This window comes from Carassius carassius, chromosome 15 (assembly GCF_963082965.1).
Source record: "Carassius carassius chromosome 15, fCarCar2.1, whole genome shotgun sequence".
NCBI lineage: Eukaryota > Metazoa > Chordata > Actinopteri > Cypriniformes > Cyprinidae > Carassius > Carassius carassius.
The window spans coordinates 25,303,130-25,331,109 of NC_081769.1; the positions used below are offsets into that span (position 1 = coordinate 25,303,130).

The 27,980-nt window shown below is 37.0% G+C and overlaps 1 protein-coding gene across 12 annotated transcripts in view; it reads right to left on the minus strand.

Annotated features, from left to right (window-relative positions):
* The window catches only part of LOC132158674 (receptor-type tyrosine-protein phosphatase U), a 228,802-nt gene that overhangs the window by 69,004 nt on the left and 131,818 nt on the right, over nucleotides 1-27,980 (minus strand). For all 12 annotated transcript variants that reach the window (XM_059568197.1, XM_059568194.1, XM_059568187.1 and 9 more), the window contains exons 3-6: nucleotides 24,528-24,799; nucleotides 12,724-12,799; nucleotides 5,955-6,070; nucleotides 3,062-3,236 (exon numbers count right to left, since the gene is read on the minus strand). In XM_059568197.1, coding sequence (XP_059424180.1) covers nucleotides 3,062-3,236; nucleotides 5,955-6,070; nucleotides 12,724-12,799; nucleotides 24,528-24,799 — 639 coding nt within the window. The remainder of the gene's footprint in view (nucleotides 1-3,061; nucleotides 3,237-5,954; nucleotides 6,071-12,723; nucleotides 12,800-24,527; nucleotides 24,800-27,980) is intronic.

The following is a 27,980-nucleotide window of genomic DNA, read 5'->3' on the forward strand; positions in this document are numbered from 1 at the left end:
GCTTTTTATATCTGGGCCCCTGAGGTACTCAGCGTGCAGCTACACAGTGGCCACAATCTCCCATTTGATTTGCAAGGTATGTCGTTTTTTACATATTTATTTAAACCCTGACTAATGACGAGAACTTCAAAGGGTCTTGAGTTATCAAACAATTAGTGAAAGAAATTGATTTCTGAAGGATGGAAGCAAGGGTTCAACGGGTGCAAAGATATCTGCGCTGACTTTTCCCATGACTAATCTTCAGGTCTGCTGTATCTGCAAGCTTTCCCTCTCAGGGCCAGCTGCAGATGGCAAATATCCAGCTAGGGACAGAGAAAGCCTCTTCTGAAAGGGATATGAGATGGCAGGGAATAATAAAGCTCATCTTTTCTGTCAGAGAAAGGCTCAGAGAATAATTTAAAGTCAACTTAGACTCTGCTTTCATATGCGAAGAGACATAAAAACAGGCCGTCTCTGTGATTCTCCCTCTATCCAGCATTGGTTAGGGCAGATGATTAATTTCACCCTGAGAAAGCTTCTTTCGGCAGAGTAGAGCTCAGTGTTACTGTGAAAAACAGATCTGAACCTTGCTGACTGACAGAACAATTCTCATTAGCCCTCTGGCTCCTCTGCATTAGCCCTGTTGCTGTGTAATCTACGGGCCCATTGAGAAACAGTGAGTTGTGAAATGAGTTGATCAAGCTAATTAAAGGACTGATTAGCCTCTCGTTAGCGGGGGCAAGCGTGGGAGGGCAGTTTGGAAAAGACAAGGAGAAGATCAGAGCGAAGGGAAGGGAAAACTAAGGTGAATGTAATGAGATTGCGTCAATGCTGCCGTGCTAGCATGTGGGCCTATAGCTTTATGGACTCGTCTGGTGGGGCCAATCTGCCGTGCTTAACTGAGATGCAGTAATGCATTTTAAATAGGACCTACTGTCGAAGTAAAAGCCATCAGGAAGCAATGCCAATAACATGCTGCAAAGGGAATGCAGCTATAGTCTGAAATGGCTTTAAAGCTCTCTAACACAGAGGCACAGATGCAAGCGGGTCTCATTATAAGTTGTGCTTCATATTGCGATGTTCCCAAGTGGATTATGCCTACGGCTTTGGTAAAAATATAATGATGAAGTTGTAATGAGTCAGTGTGACAAGTGCTACAAGAGCAAGTGCTTTGTATCGCGCACTTTCCTGAACATTTGATTAGTCATTCCCCTAGAAACACTGCATGTCAAATGAGTTTTGAATTTGAAGACAAGATCTAGAGAACATTAACGATTTTACCCCTGAATATATTTACATTTAAGGCATTTAGCAGGTGTTCTTATCCAATTGATTTTGCAAGAAATCCATGCAAATTAGAAGGTTATCTGCTGGGAAAAGTATTGCTACCTATATAACAAGGGTGTGTTCTCTAAGGAGAGAAAATTTTGGATTGCAACCAAACCAAACAACAAAGATATTTTCTGTCCTGTTTTTGAATACCCCCCCGCCCCCCATTCGCAATCTTTTTGAAAATTCTGTGTCAAATTGTGCCTTGTTTATAAATGAATCAATGGTAAAATGAAGTGAACAAAAGGCTGAGTTCTTACTGATGCAGTCTGAATCCTTATTAAAAAATAAAGTATGTTTATTTAAAGAAACAGAAGGAAGGTAATGCAAATACTGTTTTTCCACAAATTGACACTGCACAACATCTTGTTGTCTTCAGAGCCATCTTTATGGTTTAGTTTCTGCATAGAACTGCACATTAGTCTCTCTCGTAAAACTACATGTGTGAATTAGTGGGTGGAGCTACAAAAGACATTAATTTCTATCTTTTTCTGCGGAGGCGGTGCTTATCCACACGCTTATCAGTAGAACATCCTAAAAGCTATCTTTTTTCTGACTTCCTTCAATATTAGCTTTTTTTAGACTAAATTTAACGGAGTTAAATTTAAATTAAACAAAACAAAAGTGATAATGCCCATCTTCTACATTCACAACTGGTTAAAATAAAAAAACAAAGCAAACCTACTTTTGGGTCATGTCTGAATCAAGAAGAACTTTTAAGGACTCCACTATTTTATTCTGTGATTTGGGTGTGAAGAAAGCAAAGTGCTCAGCCTTGCTATAGGGGCTTCAGGGTTAAATAATAAACAGTGTGAGAGAGTACAAATAACTGAATAGCTAGAAGTTTCTCTTTCAGGATCTCTGAGGGTATTACCTGTGATTTTTCATTTCTGGTTTGTTACAACTGTATTTAAAGAAAACAACCTGAAGGTTTATAATGCTGTGCTTCTGGGTCACATTGTGGAATCCAGTAAAGCCATATTTCTAAACTCTCCGTAATCCGTGCTGCTACATCTATCAACAGGATTAGCATGGTGCTGTCTCATAACCTCTCTCAGTATGCCTTGAGGACGGATGTTGAATAACCCACGTAGCTCCATCCATCCCTATCCTTATTCCACCCATGACTTCTCCTTTTGCTTAGGGGATATCAGTCTGACCTGGGTTTACAGGTGAACACAGAAAGCTGCCACTCCAGGCTGATGGGCAGGTGTCAACTTATATGGTTGAAATGACAGGTGGGGAGGTTTAATTTGGTCAGGTTGTCAAGCTCAAAAAAAAAAAACCTACATACATACACACATACACACATATATATATATATATATATATATATATATATATATATATATATATATATATATATATGTGTATAGATATATATATAGTTTTTTATTATTATGTATGTACTGAACAAACATAAATTACAACATAGAGGTTTGTAATCAATTACAGCATGTTTGAGTAAATTAAGTCAGAATGATCGTTTTTGGGTTACCCCTTTAAGCTTTCCTAAATACCAACTGCCAACTGTCTGCTACTACAACAGTCCACACATACTGTACATCCTTCTTACTAAACTGGCAATTTCAGGACAAAAGAGCATAAGATGTGAGAATGCAAGGCTATAATCGAAAAAAAGGATACAATGACATGGATTTAGCCAGAATCTCATTATCTTCTGATGTGCACATTATAGGCAGTTAAACGAAGACTGAAAGGACAAAAGAAGAGAAAAAAACAAGCTCTTCACCTTTGACAATGAGTTCAGCAAAGTTGGAGACACCGGAGCCTCTGGAGGACTGTGTGACGCAGCGGTAGAGGTCCTGCTCTGGCTTCTGGACGTCCTCCAGTTGAAAGGACACTGAGAAGCGGTTGCGGCCCAAGTGCTTGACAGAACCACCTGAAGACACTTCACCCTTGTGCCGCTAGAAATAAGAAAAAGAAGAAAATGCTACAGCCTAGTCACCAAACACATGCTACCAAGTGCTTACATAAACACTGAATGAGCAATGCACTTTTCTGGAGGCTAGTTGTAGCGACAACAGAACTTCTGAAGGTATAGAGCCATTTGTCATTAAGCTCAGGACACAAAATGCTCAGCCAAAACAACACTAAACTGCATTTGCCCAATTATATTACTTCTCGATGATGAAGTTATCAATTATGCGATTTATGTATACTTTTATTTTTTATGTATATAAACAAATATATCATGATAAGTAATATACAAGTTTGATAAGTGACAGGCTGTCAAGTTGCAAAAAGCAAAAAAATAAAAATAAAAATAAAAATAACACTATAAAACCAACATAAAAGGTTCATATAACTGGTTATTGTAATAATATTAGTTACGCAAGTAACCTAACATATTTTACTGTAGGTCCGTGTGAGAAACAGGCCTATATTTAAGTAGTTTTTCTCTGACAATCAATAGTTTGTGTATGCCCCATAACTGATAACAATATGCAAAATATAAATAAGCATATACTTAAAATTGCATGAATGAGATATGAGAAGCAGCAAAGATGATGCATGATGGCACAGAACATTTTCAGTGAACATTTTTTTTTTATAATAATTTTTTGGAGCTTGACAGCAGTGTTAAAAAATGTTTGATTAATAAAATAAAAATAAAATAAGGTTGAATACCAGAATTACTAAAACTGAAATACAAAATAAGCTAAAGCAGAATTAAATTTAAAATAAATTTGAAATAATTTGAAATATGAATGAATATATAAATAACTCTAAAATAACTGTTCAGTAATCACTTTCATTGTACGGAATTGAAATGTTTGCATTTAAAATCTGACTAAATAAACATTTAATTTACTACTTTAAGTGCAAGTACGCAACTCCATTCAGATAAATCATAGTGAATATCTTCAGTTTATTTTGAAAGAGCCATAAAATGTTATCCACCAAAGTATGATTCATCTGAATGAGGGCCCAAAATGAATAAGTCTTGAAAGTCTCGCTCGTCACTGAGTATCAGGAATTATTACGTGGAGCTTTGTGAGACACCAGACATGTCTTTCACACAAACCCCACTTGATAACAGCAAGCTTTCACTGTGGCTCAGGTAATTTAAGCGAGACAGTGGTGTGAATAGCACCCATCCAAGATGTCAACGCATTCCCTCTTTCTCCTCTCTGAATACCAAGGACACAAAATGAGCACAGAGAGTCCACTCATACTAACAAAAAGCACTTGGAGGTCTGCGGCTGGTACACAACTATGTGTGTTTGTTTATTATGGGGCTGCTAAAGTGTTTAGGCTTTCAATGTGGTTCAAGACCACACAAACCAGATCTGAATGCAGGGGTAAATGTGTGGGCAATGGCTGCAAATTTGAGGTTTGCATAAAACAAAGCCAAACGTACAATCTTCTGGCTTTGAGAGTCACTCTGTCTTTCTTCAACCTGGCAATCACATTCAGTGAACTGCCAGACAGGCAAACATGTAGGATAAACATAGGAGAACTGTTTTGGACTAAACGTGCCACACATTACTGATGCATTTGACCCATGCACTTGTATATAATATATACAATTGTATTATTTATGCACTACCACTTTAAAAAAGTTTAAAGGTTGGTAAGATTTGAATGTTTTTGAAAGACGTCTCTAATGCTAAATCAAAAATAAGTAAAACTAACTTAACTATTAATTTTAAATATATTTTAAAATATAATTATGCTGATTTGGGGTTTGAGATATAGTTCTTATAAATGTTGAAGACAATTGTGCTGTTTGATATTATTGTGGGAACTTTCTTTGATTAATATATAATTAGAACAGCATATTTGACAAAGATCAATTTAATGTATCATTAATGAATAAAATTATTAAGACCATTATACACTGTAAAATATTCAGATCACCAAATGTTATCCTTTAATTGTCCACGGATGCCAAATATAAAAATAAATGAATTAATATTTACAGCACACAATATACTTGATTAAAAACAGAAGAAGTAAGAAAACGTCCATATAAAACGGAAGCGAAGCTGTAGAGTCTTATATCTCTTGCTGTGTTTAGTGGAGGAATGAACACTTCAGAGGGTTTGAGGACATTGATTATTGCAGTGTTGCTGTGACAGCTTGCAACCACAGGCATCTGTCCTTGACCTTGATGTGACATAATCACTCATTTGATTTAATTCCACCTTTGATGCCAGAAACTTTAACTCTCCGAAAAACAGTGGGAAATGTTCCTTCCAAACGCAATGTTACAGACTAACAATGCTCCCAGAAAAATACTACTATATAACAAAGGGTGAAGCAGTTTAGCTCTATATGGCTTCGCTTTGAAGACTGACAGTTAACTCGTTATCCAAAATGATTTTGGTGAAACTTTGGATAGAAACTAAATAACAAAGAGAAGGAATTCTGCTGTTATAAACATGGCCTTTTTGATGTCATCTAAGGTCAAAAGAAGTTTTAAGACCAAATCAATCGGGAAAAAAAATGTACCTTAAATATACTTTTTAAACATTAACATTCAGGTGCTTTGAGTCATTTTGGTGCTATAATTTCGTTGACTAGCAGCAAGTCACAACTTTAGACAATGGCTGATTATTACTGAATTTGACAAAAATGTATTATTCTCACTGAAAACTAAAAATCTACTGTGTACTCACCTCCAACAGAAACTTCTCTGCTTCATTGGGACGTCCAGCTGCCACACACTGGAAAGTGGCGTTTTGTCCAGCGTTGACCTCCACATCCCCCAAACGGGAAAAATGAGGGGCTTTATCTGAACACAAAAACATAAGGGGTTCAGAATAATAATAATAATAATATTAATATATATTAATATATTTATATATATATATATATATATATATATGTATATATATATATATATATATATATATACACACACACACACACAAAGAAGAGGAAGCAAACAACCATTTATTACCATACAAAACCATTCAGAAGTTTGGGATACTTTTATTCAGCAATTAATTAAAAGTGACAGTAAAGACATTTGTAATAGTAATGACTGCTGAAAATATACCTTTGCTATTATATGAATAAATTATGTTTTAAAATGTAAGTAAAACATTTGTTTTAAATTGTAATAATATTTTATAATAAGATTGTATTTCTGTATTTTTGTATCAAATAAATGCAACCTTGGTGCTAATGATATACTTCTTTCAAAAACATTTTAAAATGCTTAAAAGAACACTGGCCTTTCTTAATATGAACATGGAAAAGATTTTTCTTCAACTCAATGTCTGAACCAACTGGTTCCATTCTGGCACTTTTTATGATCCAATCAAGTCCTACCCAGCATTTTTCTATTTGAATACTCAAACATATCATATTTCTGAAGTAAAATGCATTGCCAATGTTGTTTCACACGGACTTCAAACACAGAGAGGCAATCTTTTAGAGGCCAGAAATGTTGATTTGTTCCAGTTTGATTGGCTAGTTAATCGTTGTGAAATTGTTCCACATACAGTATGGGATGTTTTCTTGCCTGCATGTGAGAAACTTGAATCCTATGAAATAAGATCTAGATATTCTTCCTCCAGCACACGTGGTTCTTGGTCCTTTAAACGTAATCGATTTTTGTAAGGCCTCAGTTCAACTAAACTGTTATATGACCTTTTGAATTTAAAAGTCATATCTATTCATTTGAAGATATTCCTTGTAACTGAATACATAGAATTAGGGATTAGACAGGATAAAAAGAAGTAGATAAATAGCATAGATAAAAATAAAGGAATACTATATTGATCCCCTACAAGAAAATGCAGGTGCAGGATTTCTGCAAGCTGCAAAGCAATGTGCACAAAAACACCCCAATGAAGAGACATAGCACTGTTGAGATAGATATTACATACATAAGTCTGCACATACTGTATATTGCAAAACACTCTGTATTAAGAAACCAATTTCAGAGCCTGATGGTAGTGGAGGAAAAACCACTCATTCAAGTGCTGAAAGTCTACAGGAAGGTTGACACGAGCAAATAGTAAAAAAGGTAAACAGATAAATACTGTGGCTGTATCCTGTCTGGCCCACTTTAGATGCGGAATGCGTAAATAAAACTTTTTAGATTCTGTTCTTTCTTTACACCAGTTCATTGAATGTGTGTCAGATGTAAAAAGGCCCTCAGGCAACATGAATAGCTTCATATGGTAGTTAACACTGTTTAGTCTCAGAAAGCAAAGAGCTCCTATGGGAACTGCAGCCAGCCCTGTACATCTGACAGTCTGATTGGTACTTAAACAGTGTATGGTTTATGTATAATTTAATATTTTGAACTACTGAACTATTTCTATTTACGTCGTGATAAGAGACAAGCTCACTTTCAATGCTCCGACATAACAACTGCATGAATATCTTATTAAAGATTAAAATGCAAACTTGTAAAAAAAAGTTGGATACGGCTTCAATATGATTTGGATATCCACATCTATCTTTCATCTGTTAATTTACTCACTCTCAGGCCATACAAGATGTAGAGGAGTTTGTTTCTTCATCTGGACAGATTTGGAGAAATTTTGCACTTTACATTACTTGATCACCAATGGATCGTTAGCAGTGAATGGGTGCCATCAGAATGAGAGTCCAAACAGCTTAAAACACCCCATGATAATCCACAAAAAACCCACACCCCTCCAGTCTATCAGTTTAAGTCTTGTGAAGTGTAAACCTGTGCATTTGTAAGAAACAAATCCATCAAAAAGGCTTTTAAACTACCAATTCATAATCCATAATAACACTTTCTCTGGTGAAAATGTCCATTTTCCTTTGTTTTCTCACATCTAAATCCACAAACATATTTGTTTAGAACTGTTTTCAAAAATGTCTTCATGGACTTGTTTATTACAAATATGTTTATTACACAATAATAATTGATTTACTGTCATATGGATTTCTGTGATGTTTTAAACAGCAAACTAATTATTATGATTTATTTTTTTCCAAAGTTTCATTTTTGGGCAAACTAGCCTACTCCTTTAATGATAGACTTTAGTTTCCATTAAATCTTTTGTCTGCATCATTCTATAATCTCCAATTTTGGCCAATTTCCATATGATGCAGTAATGGTTGGATAAAAGAATCATAATAATCTTAATAATCAGTAGGTTTCATAACAAGGCTGTCTTGCTTAGATTTGCAGGCCTGTGCTGGGGTTCTAAATCATTTTGCCTTCTGTAACCACAGGGCCTTCCTTAGTCTCTGGCAACAGCTTCCTGCTTGTGCAGGATGTATATAAAATCACTGTAAACCGCCTACCCACACTGCACACATCTGTCAATCAAAGCAGTTAAACAGGTTAAGAGGTTTGATAAAAACAGGTTTAAAATATTATGTTTGTATCCAAAAGTATTTAAATACTGCATACTGCAGTTAACAGAAAACTTTTTTTTTTTTTTAAACATAACTGTGGAGAATAAAATGTAAAGAGAGCACACCCTCTTTTAAATCACAGAGAAATCTTCTCTCTTTCTCACTCTTTTTGCCTTCTTTCTTTTTATACTTGTCTTGCCAAATGGTGATTTCCGCAGTCTGGCGCAATGCCACTTTCGACAATGTGTGTCCAGGTCCTGATGAGAGTTTTAATTATTTAATGTGCACAGTGGGGCTTAGATGATGCCATCTGCCGCCTGCAGGAAGTGGGGAGGGGGGCGAAGGAAGAGGGTGTTAGGAGACTCAGCAGAGATGAGCTTTCATGACCACAGCATCTGTTGATTTGCTTTTTTGGAATTGCACTTTATTACCATCTAATAGTACTTTGTCAGTTTTCTCTGTTTAAATATGTATAAATATCACTACAGTTTTATGAAGCCTTTAAAGCATTAAGATGTCCCTCAGAGGTTGTGAAAAGGAATGTTAACTTAGAGCGAGGACCGCATCTCTGTTGCATGTCACCTAACCCTATTGGCTGGTCGCTAAAATGCATTTCAGAATTACTACTGAAATCTAAACACCTGAATCAGCTCTTAAAAATGCTACGCACTTTAAAAGACCACTAACAGTACTCTTGTCTAACATTTATCATCATTTGATAAAATGATGCCAATATCAGTAGAAAATGTACAAAGATGTACAAAGATGTATAGCTGCTTTCCAGTGTTACTTTTAGCAGAAATGCAAGTGTTGACCAAAGCTGCATTTATTTAATCAAATACAACAAAACATTAATTGTAAAATATTAATAATATTAATAATTAAGTAAAAAAAAAATATATATATATATATATATATATATATATATATATATATATATGAGGATTTCGGTTTGGTTCGCATTACAAACCCTACGATTCGTTGGTCTAATCCTATTACATTTGGAAAATAAAAGAGCTCAAGGTGTTTGAAATATAATGTTCTCAATGCCACTGCGCTCAACAAGGCAGTCCAAATGATTTGTCTGCCCAGTGGCGTAGCAGACTGGCATGCATTTTTTGTTGATGAAAATACTAGTTCACAGTAATGCATGTATGTATATTTCATACACAACATTTCATATCCTGCCATGGAGACCGCTGAATGCGCCTCTTTACATGGTTTCATGGTGCTTATTGTTGTATTTTAAAACACAAGGACAATGTTTGCAATTGACATTATTGGCATTTAGAATAAATTGATCCCAAACCTTACTGCGGTGAGTGGGGCTATGCTGCGTGGTCAGTGAACCGCTTCAGCCTGCGGTGCGGTGTCAAAACACACTGCTGCTCACATGACACATTTTTTATCTGAGTATTATGACACAAGTCAGGTACAATGCTTTGTTTATAAGAGAAATAGGCCTAATGGGTTAGCAGGCAAATGTCACATCATGACCATACTTCGATACATTTAAAGCCTTAAAGCCTTTGTGTTGTGTTTGGCTGGTTTGTCACAAATTTCCTCGACTTAAATAATATTTATGGTTTCTTTTTCCAAATTCTAACCATCTCACCCTCTAATTTAGCAGGTTTACTTTTAGGGTTGGGAATAAAAAAATTGATTCTTAAGTCAGGAATCAGAATCGTCAAAATTAAATTTTGATTCCATCTATCAATTCATATGCAGGTTTTTTTTTTTTTAATCTGTGAGGACCAGACCTAGCGATCTGCCAGGACCTTATTCGCTAAACTAAGTGCTCCAAAGTTTGCCTACATTTGCGATCAGCTGCCAAAAAAGCTAAGTATAATACCGGTGATAGCGAGACATGCTGCAAAAGAGGTATCACCCCCAACATGACAAAGCACTTTAATTTAATAGATCGTTAAAGTTCACGAACATGATTCAAACACCAATGTGATTCTATTCCTAAATTACAGTGATTCATCTGTTTCATTCCTCAACCTTTGACGTGTGCAATCAATGTTGTGATCACTCTTTGGTTCGTCCGTGCAGAGTACGAGGATCACAGCAGTGTGATTTGAACATTTAACATTTTACATTCGCACTGCCATTGACCTAAAGAGAGCAGCTGTCTGTCATGAATGAAACAGCTTCACAGTCTTTTCATCCAAACAGTATCAAAAAAATAAATAAATCTTACTATAATTATATAAGCCTAAAATGCTGAAATTTAACAGCACATTCAAACCTTTTTTATAGGTTTATCAAAACTAAATTATAGGTAGTTGGTGAAAAAAAATGGTAAACGTTTCCTCCCTTAAAGTCTCTATCTGACACAAATGACCAAAAATGAAAACAAAATTAAAATAGCATGATATCAAATTCTACCATTTCTGTAAATCATACATAAAAAATATTTGAATAAACACCAGTCTTCACTACTAACCATTATAACATGAATTTCCAGTCTACAGTCAGCATATAAAATAAAATATCTAGCATTGCTGGATTAGGGATGTTTAAAGGATTTCTACTCTCCCCCTCGGCAGTAAAAGACATCACAGCTCCATATACTCAAGCCCCTTTCACACTGCACGTCGGACCCGCCATATTGTCGGGTCGCCTTCTGTGTGAAGGCAAACACGTCCCGGGGATTGATTCCAGCATTGAACCCAGGTCGGGGACCTAGTAACATTGCCGGGTTCAACCTGGGACGAGCGTTGTGTGAACAAAAGCCAGACTCTTTTACCGGCTGTTTTGAAGGAAGATCAACGTTCGCGACGAAAAAATATGTGCAAACTGTAATGAAGCAGAGATCAGTTAGTTCCTCACTTTCCACGCTGACGCCGAGATCGTTTGCTTGCTTCAGTGAAAGTATAACGTGCCTAACGTTTTCAACTCTGATGTCACGTGTCGTTACGGGATCTTTACGGGTTGTGTGTGAAAGCAGGCACATATCCTGGGTAATCACTGGCAGTGTGAAAGTGCAAAATCTAGCGACCCGGGAACAATTGCCGTAACACTTTACCCGTGTATTTGCCGGAATGGCAGTGTGAAAGGGGCTTCAGTGTCTCCACAGCACTGGAGGGCCGAATACATCACACACTCCCTCACAACAACTCCTCCCTACACTGATCTTTTTGTTTTCTACCATGTCCGGCAGCCAGCAGGGTCCACGTTCCTGCTAACTAATGCAGTACATATGCAGCATACTGATGCATGCATTGTATAGTAAATGCTGAATGTAGCACCAGCTTAAAAATAACTGAACTAGCTGATAAACCTCAATGGAGTGAAAATGAAGGCTCTCTTAAAAAGATCTTACTAATCTGTTACAAGTCTAATTTAGTTGACTCAATTATTTGGCAATTGGTTAACATTATCCACACTACAAACTTTTTTGAACTTTGCACTGATGAATCATTCATGTGACTGGGCTGCATAAAAAAAAAAATAATAATAATAATAAAAAAACTTGTTTCTGAGACGTTTCACACAAGATGGAAACTAGATTTTTTTCATCATCAAAGTAACAATGTAGCTGTACCCCGCTGAGCTAAAAGCCAAAAGCCAGTGTAGAGACTGAAACAAGGATGAAAGGTGAATTTGGGTACAAAAGTGTCTTTGATATCCAAATTATGTGTGCTTACAGATTTGGTATCAGTATTTGAATGTAAACACGGGTCCTCTTGATATAAATCTCAGTATATACTAATTTTTACACTTGTCTTAATCATTGATACAAGCAAGTTACTGACAGGACCAATGGCAATAATGGCCAAATATTGGCCTCTCTTTCATAAACACAAAGTTTCATCTATTTGTTCTTGCTGTAATTTATGAATGCCTTCTATTCTAGGAGTAATAATGCTAGCATTGCTATTTTTACCTTAAGACTTGCAATAACGGTTAATGCTTAACATATTCCTTTCTCTTTTTTTACTTCAGCATATTGGCTCCAAATATCATAGACAGACAACAATATTACATCCATGAAAATGTTAATGTGATCCAAGCATTTATACAGTCCTTCACATTTTCATGCTGTTTAAACACACTCCCACACTATAATGACAGGTGTGTGCTACTCACAACAGGGGTAGTTCAACAGGAGTATGTCATCAACTGCAATGTAGCCTTTGCGGTCCACAGTCGCCTCCAGCAATATCTGAAAATACAAAGACAGGAGAATATGACATACAGAAATGTATTTAGTTGGCCTTTAAAATCAGGGTGGTTTTAACATTTGCATGAAGTGGTGAAATTACAATGATGGTACGGAGCAGAAAACCATCTTCTTAATTAATATACTGGTTTTGCTAATGGGGAAAACACACTTAATTCAAGATATAATTTATAAAGTCAAGTCTTGTTCAATTAGTCCAATAAAATGAAACCTTATTATCTTAAACCACTTTGCATGTTGTTTTAATTCAGTTTGGATGTGGTACCAAGTGGTATTTATTAAACACCATAATAATAGTTTCAATCAAATTCACAAAAAAGTGTTTCAATGGGCTGTCTGTTCTAGATTTTAACTATTGTCTGACATTTTTATTGTGCTTCATTAAGCTTACATGAAATAATGAATTAAAGAAATAATGAGATAAAACAAAGCAAATGGGGACAATACTGTCAACCACGTTGAAAGCAAGCAAAACATCATTCATCGTTTTGGCATTTTGCATCTTTTTCTTGAGTTTTCCTCTTGCAAAAAGTTTTGACAGTCATTGAGAGAACAGAAAATGAGAAAAAGGATGTCAAAGCAAGTAAAGAGAATGAGAAACAGAGAGAAAATAGATGCTAACTTCACTAAGGGCCCCTGAGGCCTACAGGAAATAAAGGCTTCATAAGGAGGCCTTCTTGCACTGTGACACATGGCTCTCATTCGGCATGCTGCACACACACACGCGCGCACGCGCGCATACACAACGGCTCATAATGTGAGCGTAAGGGTGAGAGTCCCTGGGGACCTGGAGAGAGTCTCCACACCCGCCAAAGGCTATGAGCAAAGGACGGTCGCTCCAGTGTAATGAAATCAAATCAATATTGTGCCAACGACAGTGATGAGATGTTATTACACATCGAAAGCTTGGAGGCCATGTTTGCTCTTCACAACAGTGGTCTGCTTGGCTGCCCACGCTTGAAGTTATTGCTTTAAAAAAAAGAAACTCTTTTTGTTTACTGTCTAGTGACCAAGCAAATCACAGGCATGACCAAATAATATGTTTTCAATCATAAAAGGGCGGTTCTTCAACTTAAGAAACTCTCTTGAAAGCTTTCAAATGTTCACATTATCTATCAAATTTTTTTAACAGTGGACATATATCATTGCTTTCATTTTTTCCCATTAAAGTCATCTCTAATGATGAATAGTACTTGATGGAAACAGACATTTTTAAAGTTCAGGAATAAATTGGCTGACTGTTTTGTCTTGATGAGGTAAATTTCAGTTTGTTTTCTAAACACAATGAAAAACTACTTTCACACATTTTGTCAATTGTGACAAAATAACACTTAATTGGAAACAATGCAAAATAATGGTATTCTGGTATTAATGGTATTTTACTATGATATTTGGCTTGACATTTCTTTCTTTACACATCACATGTCTGATATTTCATTTTAAGCTCTTCACTGACAAGTGAACTGTCCCTTTGGTAAACAAGTACACTAAGTTAGAAAGGAAGTTTCGTATTCTCACAAAACATATAATTTATTTTTTACTTAATGTATTTATTTATTTATTTAGATGCATTTTCATATTTCAAGGCTGAAAGACATGCCCTAGGGTAAAACAATTAAATCAATGCAAAAAAGGAAAATGAAAATAAGCAAAAGTAAATGATGAAGACATAAAAAAAGGTTTCAAAGACATTTAAATGTGATATTCATTTAACAAATGGAGAAAAAAAGATGTTTTAATAAAAATCAGCCTCTGGAACATTTTTGAAAGAAGTCAAAAATACAACAAATACAGAAATATTTAGAAATATTTTTACAGTTTAAAATAATCATTTTCTATTTTAATAGATTTTAAAATTAATTTATTCCTGTGATGACTAAGCTGAATTTTCAGAAGCCATTACTCCGGTTTTTAGCATTGTCAATGTTAAAACCAGCTGTGCTGTGATATATTCAAGATTCTTTAATGAATGGAAACTTCAAAGTAACTGCTTGAAATCTTGAAATATATTTCATTTTTACCATTATAAATGTCTTTAATGACACTATTGATCAATGTAATGAATCTTTGTGGAATAAAAAAAAATAATGAACATAATTAGTGTAAATGCACCTAAAGTTAAAGAAACCGGATTCATCCTTTGCCCAGAAATTACCAGGGAATGTTGTAATCACTGTAAAGGGATTGATATGTGTTGCAGCCGTTGCTCATAGTGACGGCAATATCTCTCAGAGCTGTCATGTTACCGGTGTTCCTTCCACATTCAATTTCACCGTCACCTGGTCAGATGAACAATCCAGTTTGTCAGAAGCCTCTTATTTCATCAAGGAACAGCATGACTTCATCCTTCTAACCCTGCCTTGACCTCCATCGGCGCCGACATACGTGAAGATGGATGTGAAGTCTCTGATTAAGATCTAAAAAACACAACGTGCTTTGCGGGGAAAGACAAGGAAAGCGACTCCAGACAGCAGGATATACAGCCAGTGCTGGCACAAGCTCGGTAACCCAACTTTAATCTCCTGTTGGAAAGGACTGCCATATAACCACAATAAACTGACAACAGACATGCGAGATGATGCAAGGGGAGATTACTCAGAAATGTGTTTTAGACTTTTCCCCACCATTGCACTGGTGTGCCGCTGCTCACATGCCATCAGCTCTCCGAAACAAAAGACAAAATCCCACATTTCTACAGAGGCGCTCTTACACTATTAAACTCCTCTGGCCGTATCACATTTATTCTAATCAGTGGCTAGTTCCCCCCTGGAGAATATATACTTGGAACAAATTTCTCTGATTTATGATGGACATAAAAAAGAGTGAGGAGGCTTTCGGTGTATGGAAATGCAAGGCTGAGGCGAATCTTATGTTTCTCTGCAAAGAGCACAACGGTCTCTATATTTCTTCTATAAACAAGAATTGTCACAGCAATGGATTATTGGTTGAAAACAGCAGAGTTATGCGTATGTATCTTTTTCCAATGGGCATGTCAAATCAAATAATTGCGATTATTCACATCCAAAATAAAAGTTTGTGATTGCATATCGAGTGTGTACTATAAAACATGCACATATATATATATTTAAGAAATCACAGCCCCTAGTTTCCATTAACAATGCAGAAAGATACATAAATACATCAATGTGCAGTAATAAACTTATCACTAGAGATCAATAGATTTAACTTTTTTTTATGTTTAGTGTCCAAAAATGTCATTCCTAAAAACTGAACAACAATTCTTAACACTATTATGAACCAAGCACCAATTCCAACTTCCTAACTTCAGAAATTATAAAACCTGACTTGAAACTGCAGTAGTTAAAAGTAGCTATATTGGATTGCTTATATTAATTCTAATATCTATATTCTAAGCTTAAAAAGCAGAAAAACACATTTTGAGCCAAGCCAAATCAGCTAGATGCACCAGTTAAAAAAGGTCAAAATACATAAAGTTAAATATGCCTGGTTGACGAGAAGAGAAATGAGAGAAGCTCAGACAGACAGAGAGAGAGAGAGAGAGAAAGAGAGAGAGAAGGAAGATGTGAAGGACCGCAATCAAGGAGGACAGACACAAACAAACCAGGCTCTCTAACAAGGACACGCTCTCCTCAGAATTATTCAATCCTGACCAACGGGTTGAGGTTTGCTTGATTAGTTTGGTCCAATTAGCTTCTGCTGGTAGATATTGTAACCACAAAATAATATTTCTCTCAAGGCCATTCAAAAACATCTGTGTTTGGCTCTAGAAGTCATCATGAGGAAAGACAAAAATACTAACACATAACTTTTTCCAGGTATTACACAGTCCATGGTTCTGCATGTTTTCAGTCAACAGACAAAAAATGAGACTCAAAAGCACAAAATGAAATGCATTCTATCCTGACTACTCAAGCCACGAATTCATCCTGGTGGAAATGCATTTTAATCATCTACGTTATTATTATTAATGGGTCTGACCTAATGTCTTCTTATGTCTTACATTTCTTTCTTCTACCCACCATCAATTTTTATTATTTACACTCTTGTGCCTTTTCTTAAGAATGTGTCAGGTTCAATTACTCTTTCGTAGCTTCAGCTTTGGTGTGCAACGTGGCAGAGAGAAATACACAGACGCAGATTTGTTGATGTGATGCGAATTTAATTGGAAGCCCGTGAGAGACAGAAGTGAGAGAGAGAGAGAACAATATAGAGTGGGAAAGGTACGGACGGGCTGAAGCTAGATTCTTTTTGGCAGTCCTGGCAGGTCAGATAACATCTTTAATATTTGATAACAAGTTCCCACTATCTATTACACCTTCACCAATAACAGCAGAAATATATGAGCGAGCATGGCAGACGGGGAGATTTCAACTCGAATATTTCAAACTCAAGGTGATTCCTCCCTGTTTCCATTCTCCGATCTCTCCCCATCTTTCTCGATTCAATTTTCCGTCGTTCCATCCCCCTCCATCCATCCACAGCAGACAGGAGGAAATATGGTATCTCGTGTCACATAAACGTAGTGGCCCATCATAACATGACAGACAGGCAGCCGTCTCATTTTACATGTACAGAAATACTCTGTCCATTGTTACTGTGTTACGGAGCTCCTAAAATCCCAACACTGATTCAAATGCACAACAGAGTAGCTTCATTAGTCTGACAGACATCATTATTTTGACTAATTATGCTTATTTATTCCCTGATAAGTAGACATTCTCGGCTGACATAGTTCAATGCTATCAAAACAATTAACTGAGCATTCAAAATATATTTTTGTTTTGCTTATAACAGCACCATAAATAGTCAAAGGTTTTTAGCTAACTTTATATCACACTAATTTTTGTTGGTCATTATTACTATTATTGTTATTAAGAAGAAAAAAAAATAGTACTAATAGTAGCAATCACTGAAACACTGATTATTAGTACAGCTTGTGGACATTAAATTGATATTGAAAAATGTAATATATTATACACACACTCATTTTTTTTCTTATAACTTAAATTAAATTATGCATCATGACTGATAAATTAATGTCAATCCATGAAATGAACTGGAATTTAATTGGGACTCTCAATTCAATCCTGAACTGCCGGCAATAGTGTTTACTTTAATAAAAGAGTGAAATTCAATTTAGGCAATAAGCAGCCACAAATGTTGACAATACATTGTCAAAATAATCAACCCGTGGGCTTGTTTATCAGAAATCTATTACCAGCTAAATCCATTTATTACAGTTACGAGGAAACAAATATTATTTTGTGTGAAACCCTTAATTATGAGGCAAAACAAGAGTTGAACTAACAGGCTATTAGCTCCTTCCAAATAGAGATTTAGCCTGGGTGGCCTTGTTACATGATTTTCATGACAATAATCAGTTTACTGATTTCAGCTAAGGGAAAACAGTGTATGGTTTCACTGATCTCTTAGCACTCACTTCCTCCTGCGAAAGCAAAGTCCTCATGTTCTCAAGAGAAGTGGACCTCTTCAACTACAGCAATCACTCATAGATGAGCCAGATGGGATATTGATACAAACACTGGATATTATTTGAACATCATCACTAAAAGCCATGTTGTCCTTGGAGAACTCTTCTGAGAAGCTTTCTAGTGATTTTTTCCTAGTGAATACACAAATGTACAACGTCACTTTGCAGCCCTTAACCCTGATAAGTCTGTCTTTATTCATTCTGTATTTATGACTGCAATCAGTGTTTCCGTTTCCTCTGTTTTGTTCCATTTGTTCTCATCCTTGTTGTGATGAGTCATCAGGCAATTGTTAGCAGGTTTGGCTCCCATCAGTATGGTTGAAAAAGCCTCAACAGATGTTGCTAGCATAAGTCTTATTGGAGGACTGACTTCAGGTCTCATTTTCATTCCTGAATACAGGAAAACCAGTTGCAGTACGTAAACAACATTCAAACTAAGGTCATGCGAAATGCCTGTGATTGTGATTTTTTGAGTCTAAGAGCAAAGGTCAAAAGAACATCCTCAAGGCAAATTTACAGAGTTCATGGGTTTGACTCCATACTCTTAAAAAAAAATAAAAATAAAAATAAAAAACAGGATGAAACAGAGATGGCACACAGTTCCATTTACCATTGTTATGCTTTCAGACTTGGATATTGCACAGCTTCACACTTTTTCAGTTTACAGGAATAATATGAATAAATTGATAATTTACTCACCATTATTTTCAAACCTGTTCTCTCTCTTTTTTTGTGGAACACAAGAGTAGAACCTTTTGAATCTTGCCCTACAGGAACATTACATAGGGACCTAGAGATGTCACGCTTCAAAAAGGTAAAAAATACCCTCCATAAAAGCATCATAATAATTTACCACATGACTAAATGCACTAAATTTCAACAGTAAATGAAACACCATTATTAGCTCCAAGCATTGGCCAGAAGAGAAAGAATATAAATTATAGTAAGTGAACAATGCATTAAATTTAGATTGGTATCTCACACAAGCCTACTGCGTGGCAATTGAAGACTTAAAATATAGTCATGGACTACATTCATGAAGCTTTATTTGTTACTTCTGGAGCTTGACAGCCATTGCATACAGATTTGGAAAGATGTGAGGATTTGCATTTTTAGATTCCTGTGTCTTTTTGCTTACCCAGACTATCCCTGAAAAATGACACCAGCTGGATTTGAGAAGCAGCAAAATGAATGAAAGGAGGTATACAAGGGTGCAAAACAAAAACTGCAGGCAAAGCTAAACAGTCAGCGGGATGTCTGAAGGAGACAGAGATAAAGACAAAAAAGAGAAACACAAAGCAGCTAAGCACACATAAATAAGCAGAATTTAATTATGGGCAACTGCTAAGGGGTCGAAGTGTTGTTGCCACTGAAGATCAGCCGAATGGCCTCAAAATATAACAAATGTTAGAATCAAGCTTTAAATGATCTCTCGTGTTGGCTCGGTTTCAGCAACCGGCCTTGACGTGGCACCCGCTGGGACTGTGGCACAGCTCTAGTTTCATCATTGATCAGGACAGTCTGCCATCTTCCAGGCCCAAAGTGTGATTTAGTGTGCTGACTCCCGCTGTGAGAAAACTACACTGAAAAAGAGCAAGCTCATCATCTCATCAGATGCACAAACTATTATGGCAGTCGTTCAGCCACTGGTTCCCAAATACAGAAGAAAGATGTTTACAGCTTTCTGCATACACAATCTTTCGCTGTGAATGACGAAAGACTAAACGTCTGTATGTTTGTTATTAGAGTAACTTAATTATAACGTACGATTATCGATACACAATAAGGCCTTGTAACACCTTAAAGTGAAAAGTGACGTGACATTCAGCCAAGTATGGTGACCCATACTCAGAATTTGTGCTCTGCATTTAACCCATCCAAAGTGCACACACACAGCAGTGAACACACACACTGTGAACACACACCCGGAGCAGTGGGCAGCCATATATGCTGCGGCGCCCAGGGAGCAGTTTTGGGGTTCGGTGCCTTGCTCAAGGGCACCTCAGTCATGGTATTGCCAGCCCGAGACTCGAACCCACAACCCTAGGGTTAGGAGTCAAACTCTCTAACCACTAGGCCACGACTTCCCCCACCTGGAGAAAGCCTTCTGTTAGCATTGCAATTTTATTATTCATTATTTACTTATTAAAATTTATTTGAAAAGGGACCATATACAATTTTAACATAAATGTTTCCATTTCACGCATTGTACCGAATTAAGCCAGCCAATGCCTAGTTTTCTTCTTTGGTCCCTTGGCAGGTAATCATAATAACAAATAAACATAAAAACAAAACAACAAATACATACACAATACAGTAAAACTTACAGACATCCAATCAGAGCCAAAAAAACTGTAAAGATAACATTCAGTTAAACCACAACTGTGTCAGTGTTTAAAGATTTTAGTAGACTTTAAATAGGTTTTTGGTTTTAATTTAAACATGTCAATAGATGTTCACATCCTTATGTCGTCTGGTAGAGAGTTTTTAGGAAATAATAGCATTCACTGAAAAAGACAGACTGTAGAGCGAAAATGCACAAATTAATTCAAACATTTTAAAATTGTGTATACCATACACAAAATTGAGAAAAGTCTAAAATTATCAAAGCTCAAAAATAAAATATTTCTCCAAGACCCTACAGTGGTGATATTGGTAAGGCTTTTAAAGTCTTTTTATAAAGAGATTTTAAAGGTATAATAAGAGTTTGAACTCTTATTTCAAATTTTTACATAAGGGAAGCCTAAAAAAAGTCAAATTAAACATTTTGCTTGTTTTTCAACCAGCTCACAAGCTAATCAGTGAGCTAACTGTCTTTGATTGCCTCAAGCCGATTAGCCTGCAAGATTAGCATATGGCTAATTAATTAACCTTCAATATTTTAATTTTCAATTAGCTGTAACAAAAAAATATAATTTTGGAAACTTAATTTGGGTGATTGGGGAAAAGTCACAATGCTGTTCAGAGCGCATAGCTATAATATATATATAAATAAAATATATTTCATAATAGATTTCATAATAATACACAGCAACTGTTAAATGCCTATCACTGAAGATGCTTTTTGAACCAGATGGTTACAGCCTCCTACCAACACGAGCTAACAGGCTCATGCTAACCAGCAGAATTTATTTATTTTTTTTTCTCTCTGAGAATTTTTTTCTTCATGTGCACTCAGCGAAATTCAAAGCGGCACAGAATCAACCATGCAGGCCCACAAAAACACAACAAATTCACCCTATTGTCATCTCCCCTCCACCTTCACATCTTGTTGACTGTCGGGAGGACTATTATTTACACATGAAGGCCACATCCTTTCTCTAGCATGTGAAAGTTAATTAGGTTGGAGAGATTGACAGTTCTCAGTAAAGTGAACACTACTCAACTTAATTGCTTTCTGACAGCTGCACAGAGTTTGCAGAAAGGAGAAATTGAATTTATGGATGAAGACCCCTGAGTCTGCCCACTCGCGCATCTATAGCAGCGTGTAACCCAATGGCGGACTGGCCACTGACACCAAACGATCGGCTTGGGGGTGTGAATGAGCTGTCATTCCGTAAGCAGTGATATGGTAGACTGTGTCTCACATGTAATGGTACAGTAGGGAAATTAGGTTACTAGTTGAGTAAGACGTGTCAACGCTATTGACATGGTCTATATTGTGGGTTTGTCTAAGCCCTACAGCACTAACCTACATTCATGCTACGATCAATGCTAATTAAACAACGCAAGGGGCATGAATAATAAGACAATAGTCTCCATCACTGGTTATGTAATGGCTTGTGGTGAGGAAAAGGGATGTCTGTGTATGCTGCTGTTGGCAGAGCTCTGATATACTGTACTATCTTTATGTCACAGCAACGTTATGGGAAGGCAGTCGAAAACAAGTTTACTTGGCCTGCCACTGAAATTAAAACAGCTGTCAGCAACATTGCTAATTTGTGACATACTCTACTGTTTCAAGGAAAACATGATGAATTGATTCGCTTAGAGTCTGACATTCAAGCATTTACGAAGCATTTACCAGGAAAATCTGCTGGTTTACAGCTGGTTAACCAGCCACCATGTTCCATTTCGACCAGATGATAGATTGTTTATCACTGGTCCAAAATGGTTTGCTAATTTGAACCAGTTCATGACTAGCTTCAACCAACTAATGACAACCTTGGACAAGCTAATGACCAGTTTGAACCAACTAATAAGCATTTTAGACCAAATGATGACTAACTTTGACCAACTTGGACATAGACCCAACTTTGTACCAACCAAGTTTGTACCAAATACTGAGCATTTTAGACCAATTGACTCTTTTGGACATTCTAAATACCAGTTTAGATTTGCTAGTAAGCAGCTTGAACCAGCTAATGACCAGTTTATACCAACTAATGAGCATCTTACTTAAACCAACATTTTGATGACAAATTTACACAAATTTGGACCTACAAATAACTCTCTTGGACCATCTATTGACCAGTTTTTTTTTCATCTAATACATATCTTAGTCCAACTAAAGACTCTATTGACTCGCTAATGACCAGTTTAGACTAGCTTAGACCAACTAATGACTCACCTGGACCAGCTAGTGACCAGTTTCAAATAACTAATAACCAGTTTGTACTAACTAGTGAGAATATAAGACAAAATCATAACCAACATGGACATGCTAATGACCCTGCTGGACTAGCTAATGACCAGATTGTACCAACTAATGAGCATCTTAAGCCTGGGAGACACCAAGCCGACAATCGGCCATTTACCATCTCCGGGCCGATGGCGAGCAACTGTCGGGCTAGTTTGTTTGGTGTGTTCCACTCGTCGGCTCTCGACGGGCTCACATCGGCAGCAGTTTTCCCAATTAAACATGTTGGGGACATCGGGGATGTCGGCGAGAGTGAGAGCTCTGATTGGAGGTTCAGTTTAGCAAACGAGACAATGCCGAGAATTAAAGCAAAAGTGATTAAAAAAAAAAGCATGTAAATGAAGGTGGTACAGACAGAAGGCTGTTTAAATGTTACGTGATCTTTCCTAATCATCCTAATACGCGAATGAGCTGCTTAAAATGATTAGTTATTAACGTTACTGATATTCAAAATGGTAAACAAGCTCTGCTTTGTTTACATTTCATATATCTGCGTTTATCTCATATATTTTTGTTTCGGTTTCTCCTTTTGAATGACGAATATATACTATTAATAGCTGCTGATATGAACAGCTTGTTCCTCTCAGGCATGCACAGAACACACGTATTAGTTTGCCGTCAGCTGTAGTCTGTGCGGCGTGATCCAGTGCAGCTTTTTGGTCCGACGCTGCCAACGTGAGGTGAGAACACCGATGGCTTTCATCGACGCTAGATCTTTGTAGTCGGCTTGGTGTGTCCCTGCCTTTAGACCAACTGATGACCAACTTAGACCAACTTGGTTGTACCAAATCATGAGCATCTTAGACCAACTTATGAGTATCTTAGACCAAATGACTCTCTAGACATGCTAATTTGATAATTACCAGTTTAGCCTAGCTTATAAGCAGCTTGAACCAACTAATGACCATCTTAAACCAACAGATAAATAGCATAGACTAGCCTGGACCAGCTAAGGACCAGTTTATACCAACTAATACACCAACTGATGACCAATCTGAACCTACTGTACTAAAGTCTCTCTTCGACTAGCTAATGACCAGTTCAGACTAGCCTGGACCAACCAATGGTTCACCTGGACCAGCTAATGACCAGTTTCAATTCGCTAATTACCAGTTTGTACTAACTAGTGAGAATATAAGACCAAATGATGACCAACTTGAACCTACTAATGACTCTCTTGGACTAGCTAATGGCCAGTTTAGACCAACTAATAAATGGCTTAGACTATCCTGAACCAATTAATGACCCTCCTGGACCGGCTAATGATCAACTTAGACAAGTTAAGGTTTGGTTTAGACCAGCTGGAAACTAACGACCATGTTCTATAAAACAGCTACAATTTTAAGTGATATTTTCCAGAAGGGTTACCATGGAACTTTGATCTACCACATGTTACTCATGACTCTCCAAAAGTACTTACCATCATATAGTATCCAAAAACACTGTTTAATCCTTCTATTGGTAAATGAAACATTTGAAAATATGTAAAATGAATTAATGTGACATCAATCAATGTCAAAAAGCAAGAATAAATGACAAATGTCCTGTAGTGTGTAATCACCCAGAAAAGATGGTCACTAATTAAAAATGTCGCTCACCTGGTACTCATTTGGCCAGAAAGTGCTGACTGCTAGTTCCACCTGGTGCCACTGTCGTCCACGTGAGCCAGAGACATTCCACACGGGAATGCCAAGCGGCCCACCATTGACCCGCACATAAGACCGCAGCGCCCCTGGGCTGTGGCCATCTCTGCTGTACAGGAAGTAGCTGAACTGCACGCAGTGCGTGTCGTTTTCACTTAGCGTCTGTAGCAGAAGCTGAGCCCTCTGCCCCGCTGCATGCTGGGAGGAGTTGACCATCATGTAGGAGCCTTGAGGAAGACAACACAGCAAGAGGTAAGAATCAACCAAAGTCAGTGAAATATTCTCTGTAAAAAAACATTTCATATCTTTGTGTGGCTACAAAAATGTGTGGAGAGCTTTAGTGCATATTAGAGCATGTCTCCTTAAAGAAGCACATACACACTAAGCTCAGAGAGAATAATAGAGACAGAGAGAAAATAAATATCCAGCTTCTCTGCGGAGCATATCTGCTGTATTACAGCCTCCTCAGAAACTTCTGTGTAGTTTTCCCGTTCCTACTTTTCAAAAGCCCTTGTTTGTCTATTTGTCTCTTTCCGCAGAGTATCTCTCCCTTCAGTGAGTTCACAAAGGATGACAATTTTGGCATTACTCTCTCAATACCGAGCACAGAGAGAGAGAGAGACAACACACAGCGCAGAATACTAAAATGTCTTTCATGCTCTTTTTAGCCTCGAGGCTCTCTGTCTCTGCGGAGTGTGACAATTGCAAAATTTCTCTGTACAAAGACAGAAATTTGTGAGGTGTTGGTATAGCAACAGGCACAAATACTCAAAACAGGCATATTCATGGCTGGTTCTTCAATTAGGGGAACCTTTCCGTTCCCTATGGAACGAATTTTACAGGAAAGAAATATTCTAGATATCCTAACAATGAAAATAACAATAATGAAAAGGTACAATCATTCTAGATTTCAATGATATGTAATAATATATTTTTTTTATTGTCTCACTTTAAATAATTACATTTTCCCATAGATCCTAGACATGTTACATCTACATAAAGATGACAAAGGAAATATTTTTTTTTTTTTTTTTTTACCAAAAACATATATAGAAGTTTCATTTCTCAAGCTTTAATAGTCAAACATGCCCTTAATTGAACAATCTCTCATACAAGCGCACAAGAGAACATTCGGCTTGGTTGTTATTAATCAGCATGACGTGCCGTGTACACACAGAGGACAGTGGGACGGTGGGGTAAGGGGCTTCATCTGCAAGGTGAGGCTGAGTGAATAATTACAGTTGAACCATTTATATACATACGCAAGAGAAAGAACCTTTAACCATGGTTTTTCTGTCCTCCCTAATCAGGACATGCCAACCTAAACACCCTTTAAGTGTTCGTCTGCTTGCCGACCAACTTGAAAAAGGATCATAACTAATAGCTAATGGCTCTATGGAACCAGGCCCCTTTTCAAAGTACCCTATTCTTGGGACAGTCCGTGATTTATGTATCTCTGGGTGTACATGTGTGTGAAAAGCCCTGCTCTCTCAAGGCATTCTGGTTAATTAGATTTCCTCAAGGCTTCTTCATATTGCACTCCAGAGACATCTAAGGATCACATCACAAGGAAAAAACGAAAGATGGAAAAGAAGGGTAGATGGCTAAATCTGCAGATAAAGAGTGCTTTAGAGCTGTATTAAACATGCACCTCAACCCACAGAGTAGCTGTTGAGGTTACTGCAAGCAAGGAATTGTGAAGTTCATGAGGCATTGTTGATTTTCTCAAGATCATGAAGGTAAAGCTGTTGACTTTGATGAAATGGCTAATTAAAGCCCTCAATACTGATGTCGCTAATTAGATGGGCAGATATATGGAAAATAGATATTAGGGATGTAAAATATAAGAGTCGCAATAATAAGGCTAGCTAATAAATAATCTGTCATGCCAACACTGGAAGCAAATACTATTAGAGCTTTTTATCTAATTTGAACAGTAAATCTATTCCTTTTTTACTGTATATGACTGGTTTCAAAACATCATCTTTCTACTGTGAATTTAAGTGCTTTGCTGTTATCACATCTGCAATTGGTCAAATAAACAGATAGCCCCTCCTCAGACTCATTAAATCAATGTTGCTTGTCATCAGGATAAAATTAACAGAATAAAATGCTACAAATTATTACATTCCCATGCACTGAAGAATATGGTTTTTTCCAGGGATTTGCCGACAGTAGTATGCAGTTTTCTTTAATGTGCTAGTCACACAGAATGCTTTTTGCATTTAAAACCATAAGATGCAAGGCATGGAGATGCATTATCTTACAAATTGAACTTGACTGCCGAGTCTGTAAATCGCTGCAATTCCCAGACATGAGCATTCAAACAGATCTGACTATTGCAAATTTACATAGACAAAAATGGAAAAGCATATAGAATGACACATAAGACGTTTGAGGGACTTTTACAACAGTTCAATTAACAAGTAAATATTGAGTAACACATGTTTTAACGCACCACCACTGAAAATTGTCCAAAGAAATCCACAACAACACTGCTGTGCGTCTAGGTGCAACACGTGGTAATTTTGAGCACGACTGAATCTGAGTTTTTGAGAGAAAAAAAATCAATTCAATGAATGATTCAATGACTCACCCACAAGGATAGTCGCTCGTTTTTGTTTCTGAATGAATCAGCATGTGCTTGTCAAATGGAAGGATATATCCTTGCAAGGCTGCATATCTAGGCTGCCGAATCATAGCCTCCAACCATTGAAAGCACCCAGTGTTTTTAACACTGAGTCTTTAGACTGAATGATTCAATGATTCCCTCATGGGTTCAGTCACTTGCTGCCACCTACTGGCCTAACGATACCACTAATTCGCACAATGACAGCCTGTCAGTCTGGCAATCAATCTACAAAAATTTCTTCATCTATATATGTGCCACCCTAACAGAAATGTATATGAATCAGAACCAGACAGATAGATATGTATTCAAATGTATTCACAGTTTGTTATTACAGTGCATCCAGCACATCCAAAAAAGCTTAGACTAAAACAGTGGAAAACACATGGTGACATTTGAGAGCCCACTCCAGATCTCTCTCAAGGAGACGCTGATTGAATTCACAGTGGAGAGTCTGTGCTTCATCATGTCATAGTGAATCTGAGCCCAAACAACAGAGCTGACCATATATCTCAGCCAGAGGCCCAAGAACCCATCTCAGTACGCTGGCACCCTGTCCCTCTCTTTCTTACAGGTGGGAGTGGGGTACAGAACACAATATATTGGCGCTGACATTTTGCTTCTCGTTATCTTCTTCTCCTGCCTCAGATCAGAATCCAATCTCCCAGAGCCAGCCTGAAACTTCAGAAAGCCAGGGCAGCTGCTACAATTTTTCCCAGAGGACTAGAATGTTGATTGTACAATATTTAATTTCCATTAAACCATGAGCATTAAGGGAA